Source organism: Tauraco erythrolophus, chromosome 8 (genome assembly GCF_009769465.1).
Source record: "Tauraco erythrolophus isolate bTauEry1 chromosome 8, bTauEry1.pri, whole genome shotgun sequence".
Lineage (NCBI taxonomy): Eukaryota > Metazoa > Chordata > Aves > Musophagiformes > Musophagidae > Tauraco > Tauraco erythrolophus.
Genome location: NC_141472.1, coordinates 36,758,805 through 36,784,071, shown reverse-complemented (window position 1 = coordinate 36,784,071; position 25,267 = coordinate 36,758,805). Strand labels below are relative to the sequence as shown.

Sequence of the window (25,267 nt, the reverse complement as noted above, 5' to 3'; positions counted from 1 at the left end):
TACCTTTTTTCCCAGACCTGGGTCATGTTGTTTAATGGGATTCTCATTAGCAAAGAAATAAATTTTTTTTAAAAAAAGTTGCAGATGGAACAGACATATTCAGGTCACAGTGATTATCAGTGACTACTCTTGTACCAAGCATCTTGCAGGAAACACTTTGTGAATTCATCAGTCTTACTTCACATTACTCTGACTTAACATACAGGTGTCTTTTATACATCTCAGGTTTTGCCAAATGAAATAGGTTATAAAGCTTATCAGAAGATACTGCACAATTTCAAAGGGCATATTTAAGAGAGATTGAGCCACAGTAAACAAATGTTAATTATGATTAAGGAAAAAAAGATCATGGTGGGGGCGAAAGGGGAGCGAGGTGCCACTGGAAAACAATTTTAACCTTGTTGGAATTTTAAGTCAGTAGTCCTTGGAGTGATAGCTGCCTTTTTTCAGTTTGTGCAGTCAGACTGAGCTACTTGTACATAGCTTGGGGCTGTTTTTTTCATGAAAGTACAAAGACACCCTCATCTACAGTTTTTATCTACATCAACAGGCTGAAAATTCTCTTTTCATATCGCTTACTTTCAGTGAAGAATAGTGCTGAACACTAGGAGGTCTGCCGTGGAAATAACACAGAAAGTACATCATCTAAGAATACATCCAGACTATAGAATGGCCTTGCAAGGAAAAACATTCTCAATTTATTATTACATAAACAATTCTGTACATGGATTTGTAAATTGCAGTTTGGGTTTGGAGGTTAAGAGTCTGCCTTTATTGTATCAGGAAAGAGTGTTGCAAGTGTAGTGGAGTGTACCTGGGTCACCAGATTCAGTCACCGAAATCTAAGATAACTATTTCTTAAATACCTTCTGTAGAAAGTCCTGTGGAAGCTCCTAAGACACTATGGAAAGTGCTAAATGTTTTGACCTGCTGAGTTAGCCACTTGGCTTGGATTCCATATTGATTGGATTCTTGGATGCCTGTTACTATTGCCTCTGTATACAATCTGTTAATAACTACATTGTGAATCATTTTGAGCTTTTTTTCTCAAATAAGTGGTTATGAGCAATCATAAGCACTATTTAATTATATATCCTACCTATATTTTATTCTTGGGTTAAACGTGTGATTAAAGTGTGGTTTTGGAAAATTGCAGGCATGAGGCTCAGAAGAATTTGCATTTGTAACCATTATAAGACCATTATCTCTAATAAATTTCAAAAGCTGAAGAATTAAAAGGAATTCAGAAAAAACAACCCCACTCAGGCATCACAATCTGACACCGCAATTTGATATAGAGATCATTTGTCTCTAAGGGATCTTTACCACATTGCATCTGACACACTTCTCTGGAGGAGTTGTGTTTATCACATGAAAATGATCTTTAGCTTCTGTAAGCAAAGATGTCGTTTCTAATTATTACTTATCAGTTTCCAGACAAGCAATTCATGTCATCCAGTGCTCATTGGGAAAATCAGCATTTCAAAGATCTTGATCTTTTTTTAATTCTTGTTTGGTTCAAGCAGAATTTTGTCACGTGTCCTTGTGAAAGATTGCTGTTCATAATCAGTACCGTAGAGTCCAGATCGAGTAACAGCAGCGTTAGATTATGCTATGTTGTATTTTTATAGCCACTTTTCCAGTGAACGTTGCAATATCTCTGTGATTCAGGAATCTCCCAAGGTAACCTGTTCCAGTGACCATATGACGACCCTCATGGGAGAAAAAAAAAAAAAGAGAAAAAAAAAAAGGTTTTCCTAATATCTAATTGCAATTTCTCATGTTTCAAGCTGTGTCCATTGTATCTGGTCTTTTCATTGTGCCACTTCCAAGAAGAGTCTGGCTGCGTCTTCTCTCATCCCTGTACCACGTACTTTCCTATGCAGTTGGCTCCCAGCCTTTACTGGTGCACGAGGTCATTCCTCCCCTGGTGCAGGACCTTACGTTTCCCATTGTTGAGAACTGTAGCAGGGGCTGTGCTGCTGCTGGTTCTGTTTGGCTTCCTCCCCTGGAAACCCATCTGCTCATTAACAGTATTAAAGATTTCTGTTTTCTTAAAGGCTTCCTCCTTGGGCAGGTAGTTCCTGCATTGTAAAATCTCAAATTAGGAGAAATTGGAACATGAGTTACCCGGGGAACTATATGATCATTTCATATCATGTATTTGTCGTTACTACCAGAGAAGAGCCCTTATTCCTATTAGTGCCTAATCATGGTTTTCACTGTAAAAAAGAAAATCTGGAATAGTTTTTCTCTAGCTACGTTTTTTCCTTTGTGTCATCTGGCATTTACTCTTCTTGATCTGAAATTTCATGGTTACAAATTGAACTATTTTATGAGTTCATTTTTTTCCAATTCTTTTTTTTTCTGTGTGCATGTAATTCCTAGAAAGCATCTTAAGAAAGAAGAAAGGGCAAAGAACAGATAACTGATGATACTGCCTATAAAACTTTAAAAGTACAATAATTTCTGAAATAATAATGGTTAAAAAAAAGCTGGCTAAGTGTCCCTTTGACACTTGTCTGTCCCTTGAAGAGGTGATGAGTCTTAGAGGAAAGGCGTCCCAATGACTAACGCTGTGTCCAGAGGGTCTGCCTTTCACCTTTCTTGGGATGAAGGAGGAGGTCATTTCTGAAATAGGCAATTTGGTCTCTCATGTTTTGAAAGCTTCCATATGATCTTTTCTATCACTGTGGTTACTTCTTTTGTTCCTAAACAAACAGTGAAAACACTTTCTTGTTTCTGAAAGGTGGGAGGAAAGAAGATTGGCTTTATATTCTACATATTTCTTTATATTCTACAAATTCCAGTAAATTACCATTTGGAATTTCAGGTGGATTTCCTGCTCTTTTAATTTGCTGTTTTTACTTTTATTTCCTAGTGGAAAGGAGGAGTATTATACTGCTCCTTCCTACTTCATCTAACTAAAAACCAGCTTTCTGATGAGTCTCAGTCAGGTCACTGCATTTTACGGCTCCATAGATCAACGTCTTCAGTGATTTATATCTTCTCATTGATTCTAGAAAACTTACCATTTCCAGACCACAGGGTCTGTTTTCATCTGTTGTTTTCTATTGGCTATAGGGCCTATAGTGTTTGATCAAAGGGTTCATCATGAGTGTACTGATTGTTTGATTTATAGAACAAACTGAATACTTAAAAATAACAGTCAGGGCAGGATGTCATTTTAGATTTGCAAAATACTGTTGATTTCAGAAAAGCAATGAGAATTTAAACCAGTTTGAGAAGCTTACACAATGTGAGACTTGATTGTAACTTTCTCATTCATTTCTGTGGGAACAGGTCTACAGCGAGCAGCATAATCCTAGTTTCCTTTTAGTAAAATTCGAATAGTTAATATTTTTATTGTCTCTTTGTTGACACAGATCATTAGAGATGTAGATGAGCCTTTACTGTAAAATTTTCATCAGGCTGCTGTGTTTGCATCCTTTCGTGATACAGGCGTGTGTTTTAAACTCTTATTGGTCTGGAGAGACCAAGAGCTAGGTTGTTGCTTTTTTTACCTTTTTTTTTTTTTTTTTTTAACCTGTCCAGCTTACTTCCAGAGCACCATTTCTATCTGTTACCTTTCCACAGAAACGAAACTGCATTGATCAGCAGGATAGCACTTACTCTGCCTTTGCTGGACTTCTGACCTGGAGCATGTTTTGTTATTCAGCTTGAAAACCCAGCCTGCCTTTAATTGTGCAATACGTGAGGCATACAACAGAGACTGGTTAGAAGGTTCAAAATATGGTCTTTAGTTCATGTAACACAAGAATTTAGGAATCTAGGGAAAAAAAGGAATAAGCTGCTCTAGCTGCCTTCAGCCTGCTCACTCCAAAGCCTTCTGTAGGATTTGATCAACATCATGCAGGAGATAACACATTTCCTCTTGCAAATGTCTCTCTACCCCTTCCTGTCTCCCCCCAGCAGGCAACTGCCTTTGATATTAGCAGATTTTTCACTCTTAAGAGGATTCTGTTGTTCCAAAAACCTTCGTTGTCCTCCCTCTTACTTGACTTGACTTTAAGCACAAAGGGTCTTTAAGAAGCTCCTGTTTTCTTTGCTTTCTTGAGTGTGGATTTTCCATTCTACCCTTACTGCATATCACCCAGGTAGAAATGGCTAAAGTGACAGGGCAGCACCCTCAGCAAATTGTATGCCTAAGCACAGTTTGTAAAGTTAGTGATGTTTTCCTCTATGCTGCAGCTTTTCCAGGTAGGGTTGGTGACATATCAGGGACCTTTTTAGCCCATGCCTGAAACACTGAAACTCATCTATTATTACTCGGTAATAAACTAGTTTTGAAAATATGTGGGCTGCAATTAATACTCAAGCAGAGGTAACAGTAAAGTAACAGTATTAAGTATCTTAAGGTATTCTAGTGCACATCATAGTAAAACAGGATGTGTATTCTTGATTATGCCACCAGTGTGCAAAGTTCATCATATTTTGTAATTTGAAGATGAATGGGTTACTTCTTTGGGTGACTGGATTTACCGTGTGAGAAGTTGCGTTACTCCTCTTTCTGTGATGCAGTGTCACAACCTAAGCTTTCTTCTACCTGTTCTTTGACCTTGCTGCCCTCAAGTTTGAGCAAGAAAGGCGTCGCTCTGCAGATGTTTATATTTTCTTCCATTTGTTAGCCACTTTAATTCATGTCACTTCCTGTTCTAAAAATGATTGTTTGTGTTTGAATTACATCAAAGAGATAACTTTGTCTTTTTTTTTTTTTTCCTGAGTTCACCTATGTGTTTTATGTCAATGCACTTGTCAGGGCAACATGAGGGGAAAATGGTTTAATGGCTCTTTTACAGGTGCTTGATTGTTACACCAGTGAGCAGTAAGCAAGAAAATAAAAAACCCAACTACTATATTTATGGTTCCTTTGTGATCAGGATGGCACTAATGCTGGAAACCTGATGGAATGGCTCTTTGATTGTCTATGTTTTGAGGCTCAGAATGAGATCTGTGCCTCATGGTTTGTGTAGGAGTATTCAGTGATTAAGCCCATAGCTTATAAAATTGATTCTTGATTAAAGTTTTAACATAGTAATAGTCAATTTCTAAGCTAGTTAATATTTAAAAGACATTGTTAGAAATGTGATTCACAGTGCTGATTTTTAATTCAGTTGTGTTTATGGGTTTTAATTAAGATAATATCTTGCTGTTAACTCTCAAAGAGTTATATTTGCACAGTTACTCAAGCTGAATCAGTTCTTCATGAAAATACATATTTTTATGCTTAGAGTTTGTGTTCTATAGTAGTTATGGGAAATACATCTCACTTATAGACTAACCCAAACATCATGAAAGCACGTGCCTTTGTAGATAAGGATTATCAAAAAGGCACACAAAGAAAACTAAATGCTCATCAAAGGACTTCTCTAGATTTGTGTTGATACCCATTATTTAATGTTTATTTATGTCACATTTTCCATTCTTAATCTTCTCATTAGTTGTCACACTGCATCTGTTTATTTAGCTAGACAACATGGTTTACAAGGTAGAGCCTGTCCTCTTTGTGTTGCACTCAGATGACAATTCACTTCATGCATCTGTGTAGTTCTCTTTTTTCCCCTTATACTTGCCTTGTTGTTTTAGGCAGTATTTTACATAGTCTTGATGTTTTGCTTGCTCTATCTCATTCTCTTTCTCAACACAGAACTTGGACACAAAATTAATGGAGTTAGTGGGATTCTCTGTTCAATCTTATGATTTTTATAGACCTCTTGTAAAACTCAGCAGCCACAGTCCACTCAGCAGCAGCAGCTAATAATAACGCAATCTGACTGACTTGTAATAGACCGGGGAGCTTCTGAAAATTTTGTTCTCAGTTTGATTCTCTCCAGTTATGTATTAGTGTGGATCTTAAATCAGTATTCAGGTGGTAGCTTGGTTCTCAGCCCGTTATTTAGTAATTCAAATATTAGCTCTAGATGAAGAAAGGTGAAATACATTAGGCATGAACATACGTTAGCTTTTCCTCAGTAAATGAATTATATCTCAATGGCAAAATGCTTCCAGTGAAAGCTAGTACGCAACTTTTAAAGAAAATGCAAGTTATTTTATTAAAAAGAAGATAAGCTCCACTTTTTGCAAATCTTAAGTAGATGTAGCAGTTAAGTTGTGCATACACTTTTGCAGAATTGGCATAGCAGCATGTTTCATAGACCCTTCATGACTCTTAGTACTGTAATCATGTAACTAGCAACTTGTTCTGTCTTTTTTTCATTCATATACAAGGGAGATTGGGAGATATTTGCATAAATGAAGTTAACTTCATTTCCACCTGTGAGTAATGACATTTTTTAAAATAATTTCAGGAAAAGCTGTCAGAAGACAGTAGGAAATGTAAAGAAGGCATGGAAAAAATTCACACACCAGCAGATGAAGATTCAAGAAGTGAAAGCAGCAGTACTGAAGAGGAAAAAGAAAAGACAAAATTGCTATTGGAGCGTTTGAAAGCTCTGGAGGTAAGAAGTACAACAGTTTCACACATAAAAGACAGCCTATGAAGACAGACTGAGAGAGTTCAGATTGTTCAGCCTGGGGAAGAGAAGGCTTCGAGGCTTCGAGGAAACCTTAGAGCAGCCTTTCAGTGCTTAAAGAAAGCTGGAGGGGGACTACAGGGGCATGTAGTGACAGGACAAGGGGCAATGGCTTTAAACTGAAAGGGGGAAGATTTCAATTAGATAGAAGGAAGAAATTTTTCACTCAGAAGGTGGTGAGGCACTGGAACAGGTTGACCAGAGAAGTTGTAGATACCCCATCCCTGGAAGTGTTCAAGGCCAGGTTGGATGAGGCTTTTAGCAACCTGTTGTAGTAGAAGGTGTCCCTGCCCATGGCAGAGGGATTGGAACTAGATGATCCACCCTGCCTCCTGTCTCATCCGTTTATTGCCGCTGAATCACACTGTGTTAGTAAAAATCTAGTATTAGTTAGTATAATACTAATACTAGAGTTAGTATTAGTAAAAATCTAATATTACACAGTTCATTTGTAGTTGTGTTATGGGGTATTTTTTTTATGATTCATTTGCCAAAGATGAACAAGAAGCTTAGTCTTAGAACCACCGATAGGATCCCTCTCTAATGTAGAGCATCAGATATCTTTAAAAAGAACTCCATACATTATTTTAATTCAATCGTGACCATTTAATGAGAAAAATTGTTTTTACTGGTTTTGTTTCAATTATTAATATTGTAAGACTAATACAGGTGGTTTAACAACTGTCATAAAACCAGTGTTGCTTCATTGTAGTTTATTGTTTAACTTTTAATTGCTGGACTGTTTTCTTGGGAGAGCTCAGGCCTTTTTGCTGCTAGATTGTAGAAAATCTATTTGCTTGTAGAACACATGGAGAACTGCAGACTCTACATTTTGAGTGCGTTTCTGGAAAATTAGAATGTGCAAAATAGTGCACCTTGTGGTAATTCCTAACTAGAGGAAAAGTTTTAAAGTTTTTTTAGGCAACCATGGACAAGGTGCAGGTAAGACTTATTTTGTGCTCCTTGACAGAAGCACGGGTTTCAATGTGTATTAAAAAAAATACGATGCATATTTTAATATAATTTTGAACTAGTATAAAGGCATATTTTTAATTTTTCAATTGTTTTCTCCATTCTCTTCTGTTCAAGTATCTATGTAGTGTTAGTTATATGTATGGATAAATGAATGCTTTAGAACAATCTTAGTGGCATTTTGTCTATGTAGGGTCTCAGTAAACAAAAACTTCATCACTGGGCCTATACATTTTTGGTTATGTGTCAAGGCTCTTTTGTATCATAATTTTTATTTTGAGTTGTACTCTGATCAAATGAAGACTCTGGATTTTTGTTCTTGAGGACCTTGTTAAAAGTAAAACATGAACAGTTATAATCATGTTTGGATGTAAATACAAAGTCTGAAATCTGAAAGATATAGACAAGCTCTGTGATTTTTCTTCTTTTAAAATCCTAGACTGTTTGTAAAATAAACACTTTTAATATTAATTAACTGTAATTTGCCCTGGGAAAAAAACAACACATGATACTAAATTTTTAAGGCCCATAAAACCCTGATACGTACAGTTGCCTATAGTCTTGCTTTATCTTTTGATGGAGAATGACTTTAGGTTCCTTGTGGTCTTTTATTTCCATACATGCATGATTTGTGTTTGCTTTGCCTTATTCTTAATCAGTCTGCATGACAGCTGCAGTTCTTTATGTCCTTGGTTGATAGGAAGTTGTTCAATAGTGTCACAACCTTTATTAGTTGTGGCAAATTGCCCAGATATGTAACGTAACATTATGGACAGACAGAATCTAGTTCTGGAAGCTCAGTGAATAGGTCTCCTCACTGATGTCAGTTTTGTGCTGTGGCTTGCTCAAAAACACATAGCAGTGAGTGCCAGCGCTTCAGGAATTAATCTACATAAATAGCCTAAGGAGCTATCAAAGTAGAAAGATGAACTGCAGGGCCAACATTAATGGTGATCTAAGATAATTAAAACAAAGTGTTGATAACTGTGTGTTGTTTAATGTTATATATTCTTGCACTTGATTTTTCTCTTGAAGAATATAAACTGTAATGTCAAAGACTCTACAGTTTATTAAGAGACATGCCTTTTTAAAGTTATATGCAATTAGCAGTTCTGATCCTTTACTATTTGCAGAATAATTATTCTAAATATTTTATTAGTCTATATAGAAAGGAACGAAAAATTACTGTTTGTTAGTTCCTGTGCTGTTGGTGTCAGAATCTTTAATCTTACTTTACATGATTAGATGTTACTGTACCATACACCATTAATAAAATCAACAAGGCTAATAAAGTACTTACTAAAGTTGGTCCTCCATCTGTGCACTGTAGAATCTGAAGACTGCCTATAAACAGAACCTAGTAAAAGTAAGTTAGGTTTTATTAACTTTCGTTTAACCTAGAAATTTTCTCACTGAACAATACAAATCAGTATAATAAAGCGTCTTTGTAGTCAGCCCAAGTGAAAGCTATCATATACTTTGATAAGAAATACATATATATTTTTTCCTGTTCCTCCTTTTACCTATAATCTTTTTACATCCTTTATCATTTACAGCAAATTCTGTTTCCACTCTACTGACTGATAAATATCATATGTTTCTAATCAAATGAAAGAGATGACAAATAACAAATGGTTCATACTATCTTGTATCCCATTTTATGTAGTTGGAATTAATTGTGATTTCCTGGATATCAAAACTCCTTTGTGCCTTCAGCGTTTTTAGTTGACTGCTCTTGAAATGCCACTTAATTTACTTCAGCAGTTATGATCAAATGCCTTCTAACTCTTACAAAGCAAAAAAAAACCTCTCTGATAACTTTTCTGTGTATTTGGAGTGCTGTAAATAATGAAATACTAATGAAGTATGGTGAATAACATATCAACTCCTTGGTGGAATTTCATTTTTTTATCACCTGAAGAATTGTGATTTTTTTTTTTTTAAATGGTAGCCAGAAATGTGCAAAAAATATAATTTACTCTGGACATGCATCAACTCCCATACAGCAATTTCAGGTATACATAAGTATATACATAATTACAGTAGAACAATAATGTTATGTTTCCAAAGTCATATGCATATAAGTTGGAAATTTTTCACGAAACCTTAATTTGCCCTCCTGGGTATGTTAGCTATTATATGGACCCTCATTGCAAGATTGTGTACTATTTCTTGTTTCCAGCAAGACCAGTTTACATAGTCACAATGCACAGAGGAAAGCTTTGAGAATATTCTATATTTGAAAAACAGTTTCTGTAAAGGCCTTAAGACTGTTTCAGAGCTTCGTTATCCAATATGGAGCTGTGGGCTCTCTGCCTCAATTTAGCCTTAAATGACTGAAATAGAGGCTGCCCGAGCACCTGCATAACTGCAAGTGAATTAAACTGATATACTGAGTTAGTGTCAGTCTTAATCTAAACATGTCTGTAAAAGCCATAGTTACTTTGATTTTAAAAATTTAATCAGTGATAAATACTGCGTCAGCTTTGAAGGCTTATTAAAGTCTGTCATTTGCACAGACATTTATGCAGTGAGGATAATTCGATATGAATCACCTATGTCTAACTGTATGAAATATTCCAGCTCTTCCGGACTTCCTTCTGTGCAACTGCAGTAGTGCAGCTTTCTTAGAAAGTATTTGCTTTTGGTTGATTATGAAGAAAGTATGTTGACTGAAATTGCTCCAAACTAAATGACCGAAGAGTACTTAATGGAGATTGTTTTGGACGATGCTCGGTTTTGCCAGTAAAAAAGGGATTCTGAAAGATACACAATTTTGGTGGTGTTATATCCTTTCATACGCTGCATGCCCTCTCAATTCCTGAAAAAGAAAGGAGAGTGTGAGTAGATGTTGGATGAGGACTCAAGAAGACTGGATTTAGTTCCCATCTCAGCTGCAGATTTCCTGCGTTCTGCACAGTCTGTTTCATCTATTTGTGCCTTGGTACCACATCTATAGACAGGTAAAGAGCTAGAATGTGGCATGCAGTCAAATAGCTTGGGAAGCTGGCTGGTTTCCTCTGGCTTCGTCCATCTGAATGTATTCGTATACTTCAACTCAAAGATGTGAAACTGGAAACAACTCGGAGGAGAGGGCCATAATGCCCTGGTGTAGTCTGGTAGGGTAACATGTTTTACTCATGAAAAAAAAAAGAGGAAAACAGATTACAGAAGAGGCAGAGTTAAGAGTTCGTGTCTAGATATGTCCAGCTCTTAGATGCTGAGTTACCACATATAAGGAACATTTAAACTATAGATCCTATATCCACTCTGCAGGAAAAAAGAATGTGAATTGCCCCTGCTCGCTCCAGCCCTCTCTCTGTGTTAGTTCTGCTATGAAGGGAGGCACAGAACTGACTTCTTACCTGCATTTCTGAAGAGTCCACAGCCCTTCCTCCCAAAAGTCACTGGAAGGAAGTCCTTCACATAGGCAGAGTGCAGGCATGCTCCCTCCTGTGAGGCTTGTAAGTTGATCCGTATGGCAGGAGGAGTCGTCATGTACATTGCGTCATATGGTGCACGATGCTTGTCTTATGACAAGATGTCCATCTGTTATGGGATGAGTGGTGCCTGTGTTTAGGGTAGGGCATCATATTTTTGCTAGCACCTGTTGTGTTTCATGGCAATATAAGCATACCTCATCTGACCGTGCATGGTCCTGTTCCGCTCCCCGCCATTAGATGAGCAGAGTGTACCATCACCTTGTTATGGGGAATTCATGAGTTTTGTTTATTTGCTTGAGATTTGCCCACCTTAGCCTGTGATGACGCACAACTAACACTTTGCTAAAACAGCGATATTTACATTGAAATTGAAATAAACATTGTCAACAAGGAAGCGGTTCCTCTGGTTTGCTGGGTGTCTCCCTTCCATCCTAGAAGTTCTGCAATGGGCGCGAGTACCATTGGCCTCAAAAAATACTGATGGAAGGCTGCTCACAACCTTGCGTTTTTCACCAAATAGGAGAGCCACTGGGGTAGCATTAAATTGTAACCTTGAGGTTATCAAATGAAAAGCCTAACTCGTGTGTGAAAATCTCATTGCTTGCGGGTGAGTGAGACTCAATGAAAGTTTCAGTAAACTAAGCTGCAGTAGAGGCAGTATCTGCTAGGGAAGAGTCATGAAACCACTGTCATTTTAATTATAGAATTTTGCCCTCTTCCCCTTTGCAGTTCATCCTAGAAAGATGTGTTTTGCTTTAATAAATTGAGCTTGGGGAGAAAACTCACTCAGGACAATAAGCTAGATGTTCAAATATATTAGAGGGGTAATTTTCCTTGTATCACCACCATTAAACAAATGGGGAAGAATGTCAAGTATTTCCAATACTATGTTTTTACTACCCTGCAGAGGAAGACAGACACGCTATCAATGAACTATAAAAAAGATGTAAAAGAAAGATGAGAAGGGTGCACATTTCCTGTGAGTGGATTGAGAAGATAACTTTATTTTGAGTGGGGTGCTGGTGGTTTTTGTTTTACATTATTTTTATTTATTTATTTTTATAAATCCAGGGGTTTTTATGATACTCTGAATTCCAGTACAATGGCTCTTTTCTTATGGTTATGTACCACAGATATGGTTTGTATCGCAGTATCACAAAGCTCTGTGATACTTCCTTGACTGACATAACAAATGCTCTTTAAATACTTCAAAGTATTGAACATGGCTACAAGAATAACGATTTGGTGCCAGAAGGTCTGAGAAATAGGTGTAGTCAGTGAAGAAAAAGTAAGTCACAGAAGTCAAGGAAAATCGTCTTGGTTTTATTAAAGCTGTCAGATTTTCTCTATTGAAATAAATGTTAACCATGTTCTGCAAAGAGTCCTTTCTAGGTTGCAGTGAAGGAATCCGATATTTCAGTCTGACTTTTACAATTTAAATAATGATAGTTTTCCAGTGCCCTTCTCTCCACATATAGTGCCTTCTTGCACGTAATCAGCAGATAATGTAACTTACCTTTTTTAGCAATCAGGCATGTGGTACAATTGAAAATTCACTCTCCCTGCTGAATGAAATGAGATTTTCCAATACTGTGTTATAGATCTAGGTGACTGTTTATTCCAACACATCTGTCATTTCAGACAGTGAGACTCAGTAGTTTTTTTTAAGTAGTTTCTATCAAGTTTGCGCTCCAGGCCTGGTTCTCCACGAGCACTTTCCGTGAGCCTTCTCATTGCTCACAGTGGTGCTTCTTTCAGAGGAAATATTCTGTGTGACAGAGATTGTAGAATCACGCCTTATATTTTTAATTTACATACTAATGCGTGCAGTTTGGCTGACAGTAATGAGACTTGTATAGTTCATAAACTAAATAAATAGGTGCAGTTCATGTCAAACTCAATTATTAAGAAAATCCCAGTATTCTATGGACGTTCTCCACTGGCTGCGTAGGAAATCCCAATTAATTTACTTAAGCTGCTAGAGCTGAATCCCTTACAGCTCTTACATAGCAAAATAGTTTCTCTCATTTCATTTCTCTTTACTGGCCTTGGAAAATGATGAAACAGTAACAAGGTCTGCATGATGATGCAGTTTTTCTTAATTCAATAGTGATTTCCCTTTTGTTCATCTTGTAGAAATACAGAATTGGAGATTATAGCTGGGATTCTGGGCAGGTGTAGTTACACTCATATCGCTAGAATTACTGTAGCTGTGCTGACTTCTAGTGTATGAGGGTCTTGGCTTCTGTGTTGGCCATATGTTTAACTACACATGTGAAATCTATATGATTAACATACTCATGAAATTCAATATTCACTGGCTTTATTATGCAGCCACTTTAATAGTGCACAGCAGAAAATACTCAAACGATTATTTTTAAGTCTGCTTAATCTGTCATGGTGACACGCACAGATTTTAAGATTAGTTATAAGTATATAAAGAGAACAGATAACTGTAAAATAGTCTGACTGTGGTCCATTACACATGTCTGATTTTCACTGATGGTTCTGTAGATACCTGATTACTCACTAATTATTTCTTTTCAGTGTATTGTTGAAACAGCTATACATTTGTACAACATAACCTTATATGCATGGACATGTATACCTACATGCATCCATACATGTTTTAACGTACATTTCTCTGGTTAAGATCTGCAGTACTGTTAAGTGCCAAGTAGAAGTTGTTTTTCCATAAGGACAGTCTTCTTTTTTCCCCGATTTTTAAATTATATGTTTTCACGTATCGCCCATCCCTGCCAGTTGTAAGTTGCCTTTCCCCGTGTGGGATCAGCGAGATCCTCCATTCCTGTTTCACCTCAAGCCGAGCACCTTTCCTCCTGCTTCCCACGTCAGACAACTTCAACGGAGTCTCTGCCCCAGGACAGCCTCTGTTCTGCCGTTTAACAGAGTTCAGCTGTCACCTTCCCGTTGCGACCAAGAACTGCCGTCTGATCTTTTTGACGTACGTGCCCATGTTTCCTGTGCAGGTGGAGAAATGACGGGATCGCCTGGCCCGGCTCGCCAGTTGTGTCTGGGATATACAGGCGCGTAATGCCATCTAGAGGGCAGAGTTTCTTCCTTTCCCTCAGGAATAGCGGTGGTGGCCTTCCATCACATGTGGTGACAGTGCTCACTCATCTTTGTGGTTCATGCGTTTTCCTATTCCTCTTCTGGTTAGTATGTGCTCATTCAAGGCCAAGACTTGGAAATTATTTAGGAGAAGAGAAACACTCCATTAGTAATTGCAGCTGTTCCCCTTTCATAAGCCTGCAGGTTTCCTCATTGTCTTCGATCAGTGAAATGGTCTGTTTCTCCAGAATAATCCTTCTGCTTTTAAATGCTCTGGGTCTTAATGTTGAAGTTCTTTAGGAAAAAGTTATTTTAAAAAGAGGAAGCACGTAAGATCTAGGTTTGTCATTCAGCTTTTTGGTAAACTGTAAGAAAAAGAGTACTTGCAAATTGGTTATTTTGCTAGACAAAGTCCGCTCTAAAGATATTGCAGCAAGTTTGAAGTCAGCTGAAGAAATGGTTCTGAGGGTTGCACTTAATATGAGACTGTTGTGCATTTAGACAGAAGAAGCTAAAATCTTCTTTTCTGCATTTCTTCTGCTGAAATACTTGCTTAGCATTTCTCTTAACAGTTTATGGTAAGCTGGAAGTGAGCAGAGGCAGGCTTTTCAGTTAAGAGGTCATATGGCTGAAACAGCTAAAGTTTCTCCTTACTTGCCTCCTAATAGCTCCTTCTTTTTCTTCTTTTAAACCTTGTGGAGTTTGCTTCTTTAGACCTTAGACATGTGCCAGAGAAAAACCTGTTGCCTCTTCCTTGATAGTTTCCTTCAGTCCTATATTGCATTTGATGACATTATACTTTAACTGCTATTACCAATAATGACAGTTCTAATATTCTTTTTCTTAAATAAGCAATGGATGTTCTTTCAGTAACCTTTGATCTGATCTGTATCATCCCAAACCCAATTTTGTTAGACGTTGTAGTGTCTCCTCAGTGCCATGCAGAGATATCTGTAATGTACATACATTCATTAATTCGATTAAATTGAGGAAGGATGAGTGAAACAAAGAAAGGGGCCATGTACAAGCTTTATAAACAATGTAGTGCTTTTATATAGTGCCCTGTCATGCAAGATAGTTCAGGTAGCAGAAGCAGTGTACCTGCATGGCATAGTTTTGAAACTACCTCTTTTTGAAAACCAGGGTATTAGCCCCAGTAGAACAATGCATTAGCAACCTGAGCCAGCTTTAGTGGATCTTCACAGAGCTGCTTGGTGTAGTGTTGGCATCACTTCAGTGCTAAGGAAACAGCATGTGTCTTCCTCTTGGCTCCTCATGGTGTGACAGAATATTTTATTTTTTTTTCTATTCCAGTGGTGGTCTTCTTTGTATTCTTTTTATCAAATTTTGTCCACAGTGTCCTCAGGGTACTTATTCAAAATTTTACCCAATTAGATGGGTAATAGCAGGTATTCTTAGTTCATTGTAAAAAACAATGTGCTAGTATTAGGCGAAAACTGTGTTTTTCACAGAGAAACTGAATAGAAATAAGAGATGAGAACTCCTCATGTTTTTAAGCAACTGATTTGCCCTGCTAGTGACCTCTGCCAAGCAGGAATATTTCACAATTGCAGGCCAGTCTGACAGAGCAGTAACGTGATCGATCCTGGGTATATATTACGTTGCGTAGTATTTCATACATTTATTTTTGTTCCTTTCTCTGCATTTTCCCTTTAGGCCAATTAATTAATCATTGATGCTGCTCTTGAACAGCAGCTTGGAATAAGATAACAGCAACATTTCCTCATGTTTGAGAATAGTGTTAGTGTATTTGGCTATCAAATCTGGACATGTGAAGGTGGGTGCAGTTCCAGTGGCTGCGCTGGACTCGTGCTTGCTTATGTGTGGTGTGAATTTGGTGCATTATGGAGCTCAGAGCCAAGCTGTTGGGCTACGGCTGTGGAGCTTTTTGTGCCTGAGCTTTTTACTGGAGCACCACTGAATCCCATCAACTTTCACTTAATGTATGTTCCATATGAGAGTGTTGTTGTCATTCAAAGCTTTTTATTTTAAGAACTTTCATGGTTTGCTACATTCTCCCAAAATGTGTAGTCTAAGGCTTTTCTTGGACCTTCTAGGGATGTAGTTTACCAACAAATATAAGTACAAAGACAAAAATCTGGTACAAATTTTATATGCTGAAGAGCAAGGTTAAGTAAATAATTGGAAAGTATTTAGTATGGCACAGTAACACTTAATAATATATAATTAAAATAGAATTTGCTTTCCATGTAGCTGGCTTTAATGTGTGTGTTTCTGTACAGTTTCATATTTTCTGTTCTCGTAAAGTACAAAGCTGTAAAATTATCCAAGTAAAAAAAGGCCTCTGGCACATCTCTATCGTATGTAGGAAAAAGCCTTCCCAACAGGCCTATCTTTTACTTTGGTGTTGTGGGATATGTTCTTGTCTTGGCAGTTGACTTCCTTCGGTGTATTACTGTTAATTTAGGACCTGAAGATAGCCTGCTAAAATTGTATGTCTGCCTTAGCAAGCAGTGCAGCGTAACAGGAGCAGATCCTCGGAGCCAAGCTGTTTGTGCTAAGCACCTGACATCCACATTGTATACATTTTGGAGAGTTTACTTTGGCTGAGCTCTAGTTAAACCCAGCAGCAGCTGGAGTTCCTCTTCCAATTTCATGTAAAAGAAACCCAAAAAGATCCATCGGCTCCAAGGCCACAGCACGGTGTGAACTGTAGCCTCATCAGTGCAATGATCAGAAAAATCACCTGGGAAGGACACTCACTGCTCATCCAAGCCAAAAAGCCAATGTAGGTGCACCTGATGTCAGCCAGTACAATAGGAGAAATTTCATGTGAGTAGTGAGGATAACATTAAGGTATTGCCACATCAGACAGTTTCTAAAGGATCCTCATCCCTCTACATCCATCTTCTCTGAAGCGGGCACAGTCTGCGGGGCAGAAAAAACAGACACAACTCCAAACTGTTAAAGCTTTTAAAAGAGATAGAATTCGGGGTCTGAGTTGTTGTTCTTTTGAGCAAAATACAATTACTCTGCAAATTCACTATCCGCACTCTAAAAGATTAAGAAGGAAATGAATCAGAACTTTTAATTTGGCAAATGTCAGTGCAGAAATCGACGTACCGCATATTACAGTGTGGAGTGAGGGACATCGTTTGCTGCTTACTGTGCCTGTGACAGCAAAAGAGAAAAATGTTCAAAGCTTTCAGGAGAAGCACGGTGGTGTTTGCAAATAGAGTTTTATTTCAGTTAGCAAGAAATGAACAGTAATTTTGTGATTCAGTTATTAGAAGTTAGCTATTGGCTACAAAACGATTGCTGCACGTTATATGGCATTTGATCCTGTTGGTAATACGGCGCACCGATACCTGTGCTTCGCTTTGCTTCACGACTCCTTAGCTGGAAGGGGAAGAAATAACTGAAGCCATCAAAAGAAGTTCATTTTGAAATACCTGGGGCAGTTGACTTATGGGTGACTTGTGATGAAGAAAGTGAAATTGCAGGAAACATTGCCTTCAGAAAGAACTCAATGCTCCTGTGTAGTTAAAAACAGAGAAACTTGTTATAAATTTGTTATGACTTGTGAAACAGGTGACATTAATAGCTTATTGTGGTAGAAACCTTTTAACTCCAAGTCTTTAAAGAAATAGAGTAAAATGATTCATCATAGGAGAAGGAAAATAGTGTATTTTATATTTTATTACGTTTAAAAATATTTTGTTACTGTATCAATTATAACATCATATAATGCTTTAAATCTGTTGCATAGTTTAACAAAGAAAAGTCATTCTTTTTCTCAGAATTCAAATCAAAATAAGCTTAAGGGATATTTTTAAAAAGAAAAAACAGTTATATATTTTTTTCCATTTCATAAAAAGTCATACACGTTTCTTTGGAGAAGAAAAAATGAGATTTTCCCACTTAAAGATTATCATTGGATAACAGAGAATTGATATGAGTTTCCTCTCACACAGGCTGTGAATGTGACATTTAAGCATATGGGATCAGTGTTTTCCAGGCTGTCAGTTTAAATCACTTTATTTAATAATTATTTTTGTTTGAACTAAGTGAAGAAACTCAGGATAAATAATTGGGAAAAAAGTATTTCTTGATAAAAATTCAGCATCTGCTTTCTCTGAAGACACAGCAAAACATCTGTTGTTTCACCTTCCAGTGAGAGCCAAAATAACTGGTTATGGGAGACAATTAAGAGTGTTGTTGATTATGCATTAAAAGACACACAGGGAAAAAAGCAGGAATGCAGTACAGTTGTGAATCTCCTCTTTTTATCATCAACCCCAATCACTATTAAGTGCTTAGTTTCCTGGGGGAGGGGAGTGGGGGAGTGGGGAGGAGGTCAGTGTTGGTGTGCCTTGAAGATAGTGCCAAATTTAGCTCCAAATTTAAGCTGTTTACTATCTTTTAATAACAACCCTTCAGGTCAGGTGCGTGGAGCAGCCTAGAAGTACGAGTTATGGCATTAGGGCCATTTTTTGCATTGACCTATGAAATTCTATTTCATGTTCATTTCAATGATATTAGAAAAAATATATAAAAGCAACATTAAAGGAGAAGAGCTGTTCTTGAAAGTTAGAATTTCTAGAAATTCAAAAAAATTTTCTGTATATACATATGTGTAATCCTTTGCTTATGGTACTTAATTCCAAGATTTTCTACTTAATTCCATCTACTATTGTTTTTAATTTATCTTAACTTTTAAAGAAAAATAAGTCATAATTTAAAAAAAAAATAATTTGACTCTAAAATTATGTTCTATTCCTGAATTAAATATTTTAGTGTGACCTGCCAAAATATGAAAAGGTAAATCAAATTCACTAGAAGGAATGGCTAAATTCTTGAATTTCAGCTTTTGAAGAAAATGAGCATAAGGCCTTTGTGGCTTATTGCTGTATTGGATATTGAGATGTGTCCTGTAAAGACAAACTATTTATCCCTTGGCCTTCTTTTTCTATACCTGCTTCCCAGCACCATAAATCAGTAGTAGTATTGCCTGTATTTGCTATAAACATCTCAGTTAGACAAGTGGGGAAAAATAAGAAATGGGTTCTGTTGGAATAAAGCTGCCCAAAGATTAATTTTCATACATAGATCTGAAATGCTCTATTCTTTTCAAACTCTACATTAGATTAACCTTGAAGTTGAGTGTACTACTCAGGCAGGTGTGGATAATGGAATCACAGAAAGTATAAAACTGTCACTGTGTCAGTAACCTCATGGTCAAAATTGCAAAGGTTTGAAGGATAACTCATTTAAAGTAAATTCTAAAATTGCCTTTCTTATTGCTTGAAAAACTGTCCTGAATATATAAGTTTTCCTCAAGATCTGAATTTAGAAATACTAAAGCAAACTTCCTTTTTGTGATTAGGGAAGTAATTTTTTTTAAAAAGTGGTTGCTGTATGTATCATTTCAGAATGACCCAAAGCCCTGGAAATATTTTTACTGGTTTCAGTGTCACTTTTAGATCTGATGAAAATCTTATACAAAATGTTTACTTTCAAATCAAAGCAAATACTTTCTTTGAAAATGGCTGGACTGAAAGTTTATCCAGCTTCTGCATTGGGTGTATAAATGGTCAATGGTTTTCAACTAGTCTTTACTAATTTCAAAGAATTAGTAGTTCAAAGAATTAGAATTTTCCCTGAAGAGTTTAATCTTTTTGCAAGAAAAATTGAAACAAATGCAACTGACCAAATGTTATATCATTAATTCATATAAGAGTTTTCAATGCAAAGGTATTTATGTGTGTGTTAAATGCAAGTTGGTATTAAACACGAGATGCCCTTTAAGATCAGGCCCACACCGCTTGCCTTTATCTGCCTGCGTTAATTGTAAGAATCTTAATTTCACTTACAATTTCAGGATCTCATACTTTTTTCATGGATCAGGGGTTTTATTTTTAGTTCTTTGATAGAGGAAATAACTGCCTGTTAATATTACATGGGGAAGCACAGTAAGTCTGTCAGAGTGAAATGCTCTCAGTTCTTGAGGGAGAACAGTTCCATAAGCGAACAGATCACTTAGAACAAAAAAGAACGAGATGGAACAGCTGCCTCTAGCTCACAGTTTGCAAGGGGAAGGATCACCGATGTAAATGTTGGAAAATCAGAAAATAAACAAATTTCATCACACACACACACTGTTCCTTACATAAAAATTCAGTCTTATTTCTTACATTTCCGTGATGGCATCATGGCCCGTACCACTGTGCCCGGCTGCATGCTTCTCGGGAGACACCCTGTGCTGTTGGAGCGGCGGCGGTTTTGGGAAAGGTGAAGGAGTTTCAGCATTCCCCCTCCTGGCTGCCCAAGTTAGTGTTGCTGTATGACGGGATCGGCATCGCGTAGCTTCATGGGTCTGCCTGGCTGTGAGCAGGAGGGCTTTCTCCAGTCTGCCCTTTTGCTGCTCATTAATAGCAGCTGCTTCCGTTCAGGCTGCCTAGGAATATTGTTTGTGGAATGCGGGTGCCTTGGTCTCTGTGCAGAGCAATGCGTCGCACTGAGGCTCACAGCTCAGCACTTTATTCGGAGGATGAGTGATACAAAATAAAGAGTCTTGCTGAGACCTCAGGTTTTCCCTGCTTGTAGTTCTATGTTTTAGCACGTGTATATGCATTATATGGACCATCATTTGACCATCCTTTGTAGTATGTGTGTCTTTAACATCATGAAATACACACAGCTTTATGCTGCGTGTCTCTGCTTATTTAGATCTCTTTTACAAGAACGTCCTCAAAAAAAAATATTTTATATGTGATTATTTGGAAGAATATGGGGAAAAAAGGCATCCTTCATAATTTTAACCTATTTGTTCAAAGACCTGTATTGACAGTAGTTTACCGGTGGATATATTGTAAGTCTGTTATATTCTCTGTAAATAATGATGAAATTTGCTGTTTTCTACAATTTGCATGCAGGTAAACATACAAAGCTATTATTGATATATCTGTTAGTAGCCTAGATATTTATTTGCTGAAAGATAAGCCCGAGCTTATAACGCAGTCTATTTTGCTAGATCTAAATGTCAACTCCAGACATTTCTGTGGTGTCAGAATGGAAGATGAAGGTTTTAAAGGTTCGTCATTCTTAGCTACTGTAGCATTAACTAAAATAAAAAAGACAAATATTCAAATATTACCATTCATGAACCAGTTAAAAAATTCCGGCCCTAACTTCTGGGGGAAAAAAAAAAAGTATTTCACAGAGGAATTCCCAGGAATATGAGGTTTACTTTTAGTAATTTTAGGAGACGGTCTCATCAGCGGTGTATGACTCTCATTTGGTTTTGGTTTGTTTAATTCAACTCCTGAAGTTCATATGTTTATCCAGTATAAGTAGATTTGAATGATTAAATTTGAGTTATCCCCTTCTTTCAAAAGGGAGGCTTCATCATTTAGGTCAAACGCCCATTGTTTCTTCCCATGGGAACTGGGAAACACTCAACAAACAGTAAAAGATCTCTGTGGTTATGAGCCCTGTACAGGACCCTAGGTGAGAGTCTCTCCCTGTGATCTGCTGCAGATCTGCAGATAAACGAGCAAGTTCTGGTTTCTGATCTCTGGCAGCATGAAATCCATACAATTTTTAAAGCTGTTACATAATTTCTGTTGTAAATTCATATTTAAATACATGAATCAGCTCATCAGTAATTGGTAAAACATGATATGTGGCTGCACAGACCGTGGGCTGCTTTTTGTTAGGAACATTTAAACCCAAGTTTTTATGTAATCTTAAGTGGGTAGATTTCTGATGTTAAATAAATATCTTCTGATTTCTAGCATACCTCAGAAGAAGAAGGTTATACTCCTCTCTGTGAGCCCACAAACACACTTTATTGGTAGCACAGCTATAGCATAGCATGGCCTGTGAGATAGATAGACTGCTTTTGAGATCTGTTGGTGGCTTGTTCTGATGTCACTATGGTGACTGACATTTTTTTTGTCAGTAAAGAATTAAAAGATGTATTATTGGAATTTTGAATTGCAAGAATGATCCCTACCAGTACTGCCCATTAAGGTTTAATGTGGCCTTTTTATAGACAAAATTATAATTAACATTGTATGAGTATGTGTTTTATTATTTAACAACATATATGTGTTGCTTTCATGCCATGTTTTACCTGAATGTGAATTGAACAGTGGCCAAGTATTTTAGATAAAATGTGTCAAATGTTTTAAGTGTGGTTAAAGAGAATAGGCTATTTTATCATGCTAAAAAAAATCGGAAAATGATGCAACTGAGAAGGCAAAGGGCCTATGTGTTTTGAAGTAAGGAAGAGAAGCCTGGCTGTCACCATATCACTAATTTGTCCTTTTTGTTTTTTCCCCCATCTCCATGAGGCAGAAAAAATAGTTAGGACTAGGACATTTGGAAAAGCATGCAGTAATATTTTCTTAAGTATTAATCTGCTACCCAGCATTCTCCAGTCTCATCCCCCCTCCTGGGAATGGGGGACCAGGAAGCAGAGCTGTAGCACATGGGCTGCAGTTCAGCAGGGAGACGCTCCACCGTTGCTCCAGTGTTGCACTATTGTGGAAAGCACAAAGCAGAGGGTGGAAACATCCAAATGTTGACAGGCAGGTCGTGAGGTGCAGTTCCCATTTTACTCCTAGCAAAGAGCTGTCTATAGCAATATAAAAGGCACTGCAAAGTGGCCAGTGGAAATGCTTTTATAGTGCTAGAATTAAGTTAAGGCTTTTGTTGCTGCAATCATGTTGATTTAAAAGCACAAATGTAATTTTCAGTACTTCTAACTAGCATAACTATGCTGTAAAACTTTTATCCAACAATTTGAGGGGGTTAGTCTTTCAAAGAACAAATTTTCTATGTAACATGGACAGGATAATACAAAGAGTTTCCTGTGACCAAAGATACGGAGATGGTTCAAGTGATAAACTCTTCCTAGAACAGTAGCTTACCAAAAAAATGCCATAAGGACCTAAGATTGCAACAGCATTACTTCTTACTTTACCAACAACAGACTTTGACCTAGGTTTTGACCTCTCGTGCACTATATGAAGCTTGGACCACAAAAATATATAAAATGAGAGGCTGAAAGCAGGAAAAAATTGCTGAGCACATTTGAAGTGCTTGGACAGCTATTAATACACTGCACAGGACATGACAAATGAGTGTCTGTGTAAATCAATAAAGCTTTTTATAAATGGACAAATGGTTTAGTATGAATAACAAAGAAGTGCACATAGTAACTGGTGCTGTAGCATTCTGTCAGGGATTTTAAAGTTCACTGTCATAACTTTGTTCATCTTGACCTTTATTGATGATACCTTCAAAGCATTTTGAGCTGCTAACTTGACGTACAACCTTTAGACCTTCATCTCCTGCCCATGGCAGGGAGGGTGGACTAGGTGATCTTTAAAGGTCCCTTCCAATCCAAACTGTTCTATGATTCTATGATCTCCTTTTCCCTTAGTGCAAAACACATACTACTTTCCCCTTTCTTCTCTCTTCTTCCTCTCATCCTTTTGTTTTGTCTCAGCTCTACAATGGTCGAGTAAGGAAAACTGTCTTGTAGGTGCTTCTCTTTTATTCATGCCTTCTAGTAGCAAATTCAGTGGTTTAATTCATTTCATTGTGGTTATAAAAGTGTGGAGGATTGTCTGTTGAAGACTTCCTAATAGATACATGAAATAATTCTTCATTTAAGACCCCAGTGCACCAAATATATCCTAATTCATAAATCGTTGGAACAGGCTAGCTAGATAACAAAATGTTGTTCCTGTTCTCTTGACTTAATAAATCAAGGCACACAAAGGTAAAGTTTAAACTTTTTGAAAAACACTTCAGGGACTTAAATCCAAATCTTATTTTCAACCATGATTGAACACTTCAGTTCGTTCTTTCAAGAAGCACACAGAAATGGCTTTTGCAGGATGTTAAGTGAAAGTTGTCCTCTCAAGTGCCTCTTAGGGAGGCAAATCTGGAGGAGACATAGATGTCTTATGACATTCTCAGACACGAGAATGTGTCTGCCACTTCTACCAAACACAGGTAAATGTTGAAAAAAGTAAAGTTAGTAGACAATCCTTAACCTGTTGTAATAATCCTGTCTAAAATCGTTAAAAAGGAAGAGTGAAGAAATCATCCTTAATGTCTATAAGTGTAAGAATGTAAGCCTATAGTTATTTCAGCTGTTTTTAGTCTGGTGCTTTTATTCAGCTGACAGGTGCCATAATCTAGGAGTGTAGGTGAGGACTGAGTCCCCTAAAAAATCTCAGATTTGACACAGTGAGACTGGGAGATCTCGTGTTCTGACGATATAGACCTAGAAAAAAAGCTGTGAGCTGGAAAGGAGCAGAGCACTTTTTGGCTTACAATCTGCTGATAATACTTTTTGGGACACATTTCTGTCTGTTTTGGGGTGAGGGGGTGGGAGGGGCTTGTATTTGTTTTTTTCCTACGATGCAAAAAGGTGTAGTGTCTTTTGTTGTTCGTTAACAAAAAAGTAAATATAACAACATTAAGGATGTATTTGAGATGCATTTTCGACTTCAGGTGAAGATGCATTTTCATAAGAATTTAAAGTTTAGGTGGTTGTACTGCCTGAATGGATGCTTCTTTTGTTTGGTGTTAGGGTATCCTAAAGTTAATTATCATGACCATTTTAGAGTTTTTTTTAAAAAACTGGATCTATTTGGTGTGTCTTTACTGATGCAATATAAAACATGTTTATAGAAACATGAAAAAGGCTAAGGCTGCCGTCTGTCTCCTTGTTTCTTCTATAGCATCATGAGCAACAAATCATTGTGAACCGAGGAACTTTCTCTTACCTCAAATAAATTTTAAGGAAACATTCTGTATTGTGAAACAAATATGGTTTGTTTCGTTGCACCTGACTTGCATCTACATTCATGGGAAATAAATGGCAGATTCTTATTGACTTCAGCAGGAACAGGATTAGACCTCTGTGCATCAGATGTGTAGCCTGTTAGTAGCCCTGAATGAAACAGGGCAAACAGCTGCCCCGCAGGAGAAAATGCAGCATCTGTGAAGGGAGAGGCAAAGGTTTTAGCTGACCTAAGGAAAATCTCCATCATTACTAGGGCTGTTTTCCATCCTGAGAAAGGGATTAAAACCAGAGTTGACAAAGTCTTTTGTAATGACTGTATCTTAGCAATGGTATCAATACAAGGCCACCTCTGGTTTATACACAAAGCAGTCTGAAATTTTCACTTTCAAATTGATTTTACATAAACTCAGTGTCAC

The 25,267-nt window shown here is 37.2% G+C and overlaps 1 protein-coding gene across 2 annotated transcripts in view; it reads left to right on the top strand.

Moving 5' to 3' along the window:
• Nucleotides 1–25,267, top strand: part of NCKAP5 (NCK associated protein 5) — a 374,281-nt gene that overhangs the window by 240,530 nt on the left and 108,484 nt on the right. For both annotated transcript variants that reach the window (XM_086615799.1, XM_086615797.1), the window contains exon 6: nt 6,330–6,479. In XM_086615799.1, coding sequence (XP_086471925.1) covers nt 6,330–6,479 — 150 coding nt within the window. The remainder of the gene's footprint in view (nt 1–6,329; nt 6,480–25,267) is intronic.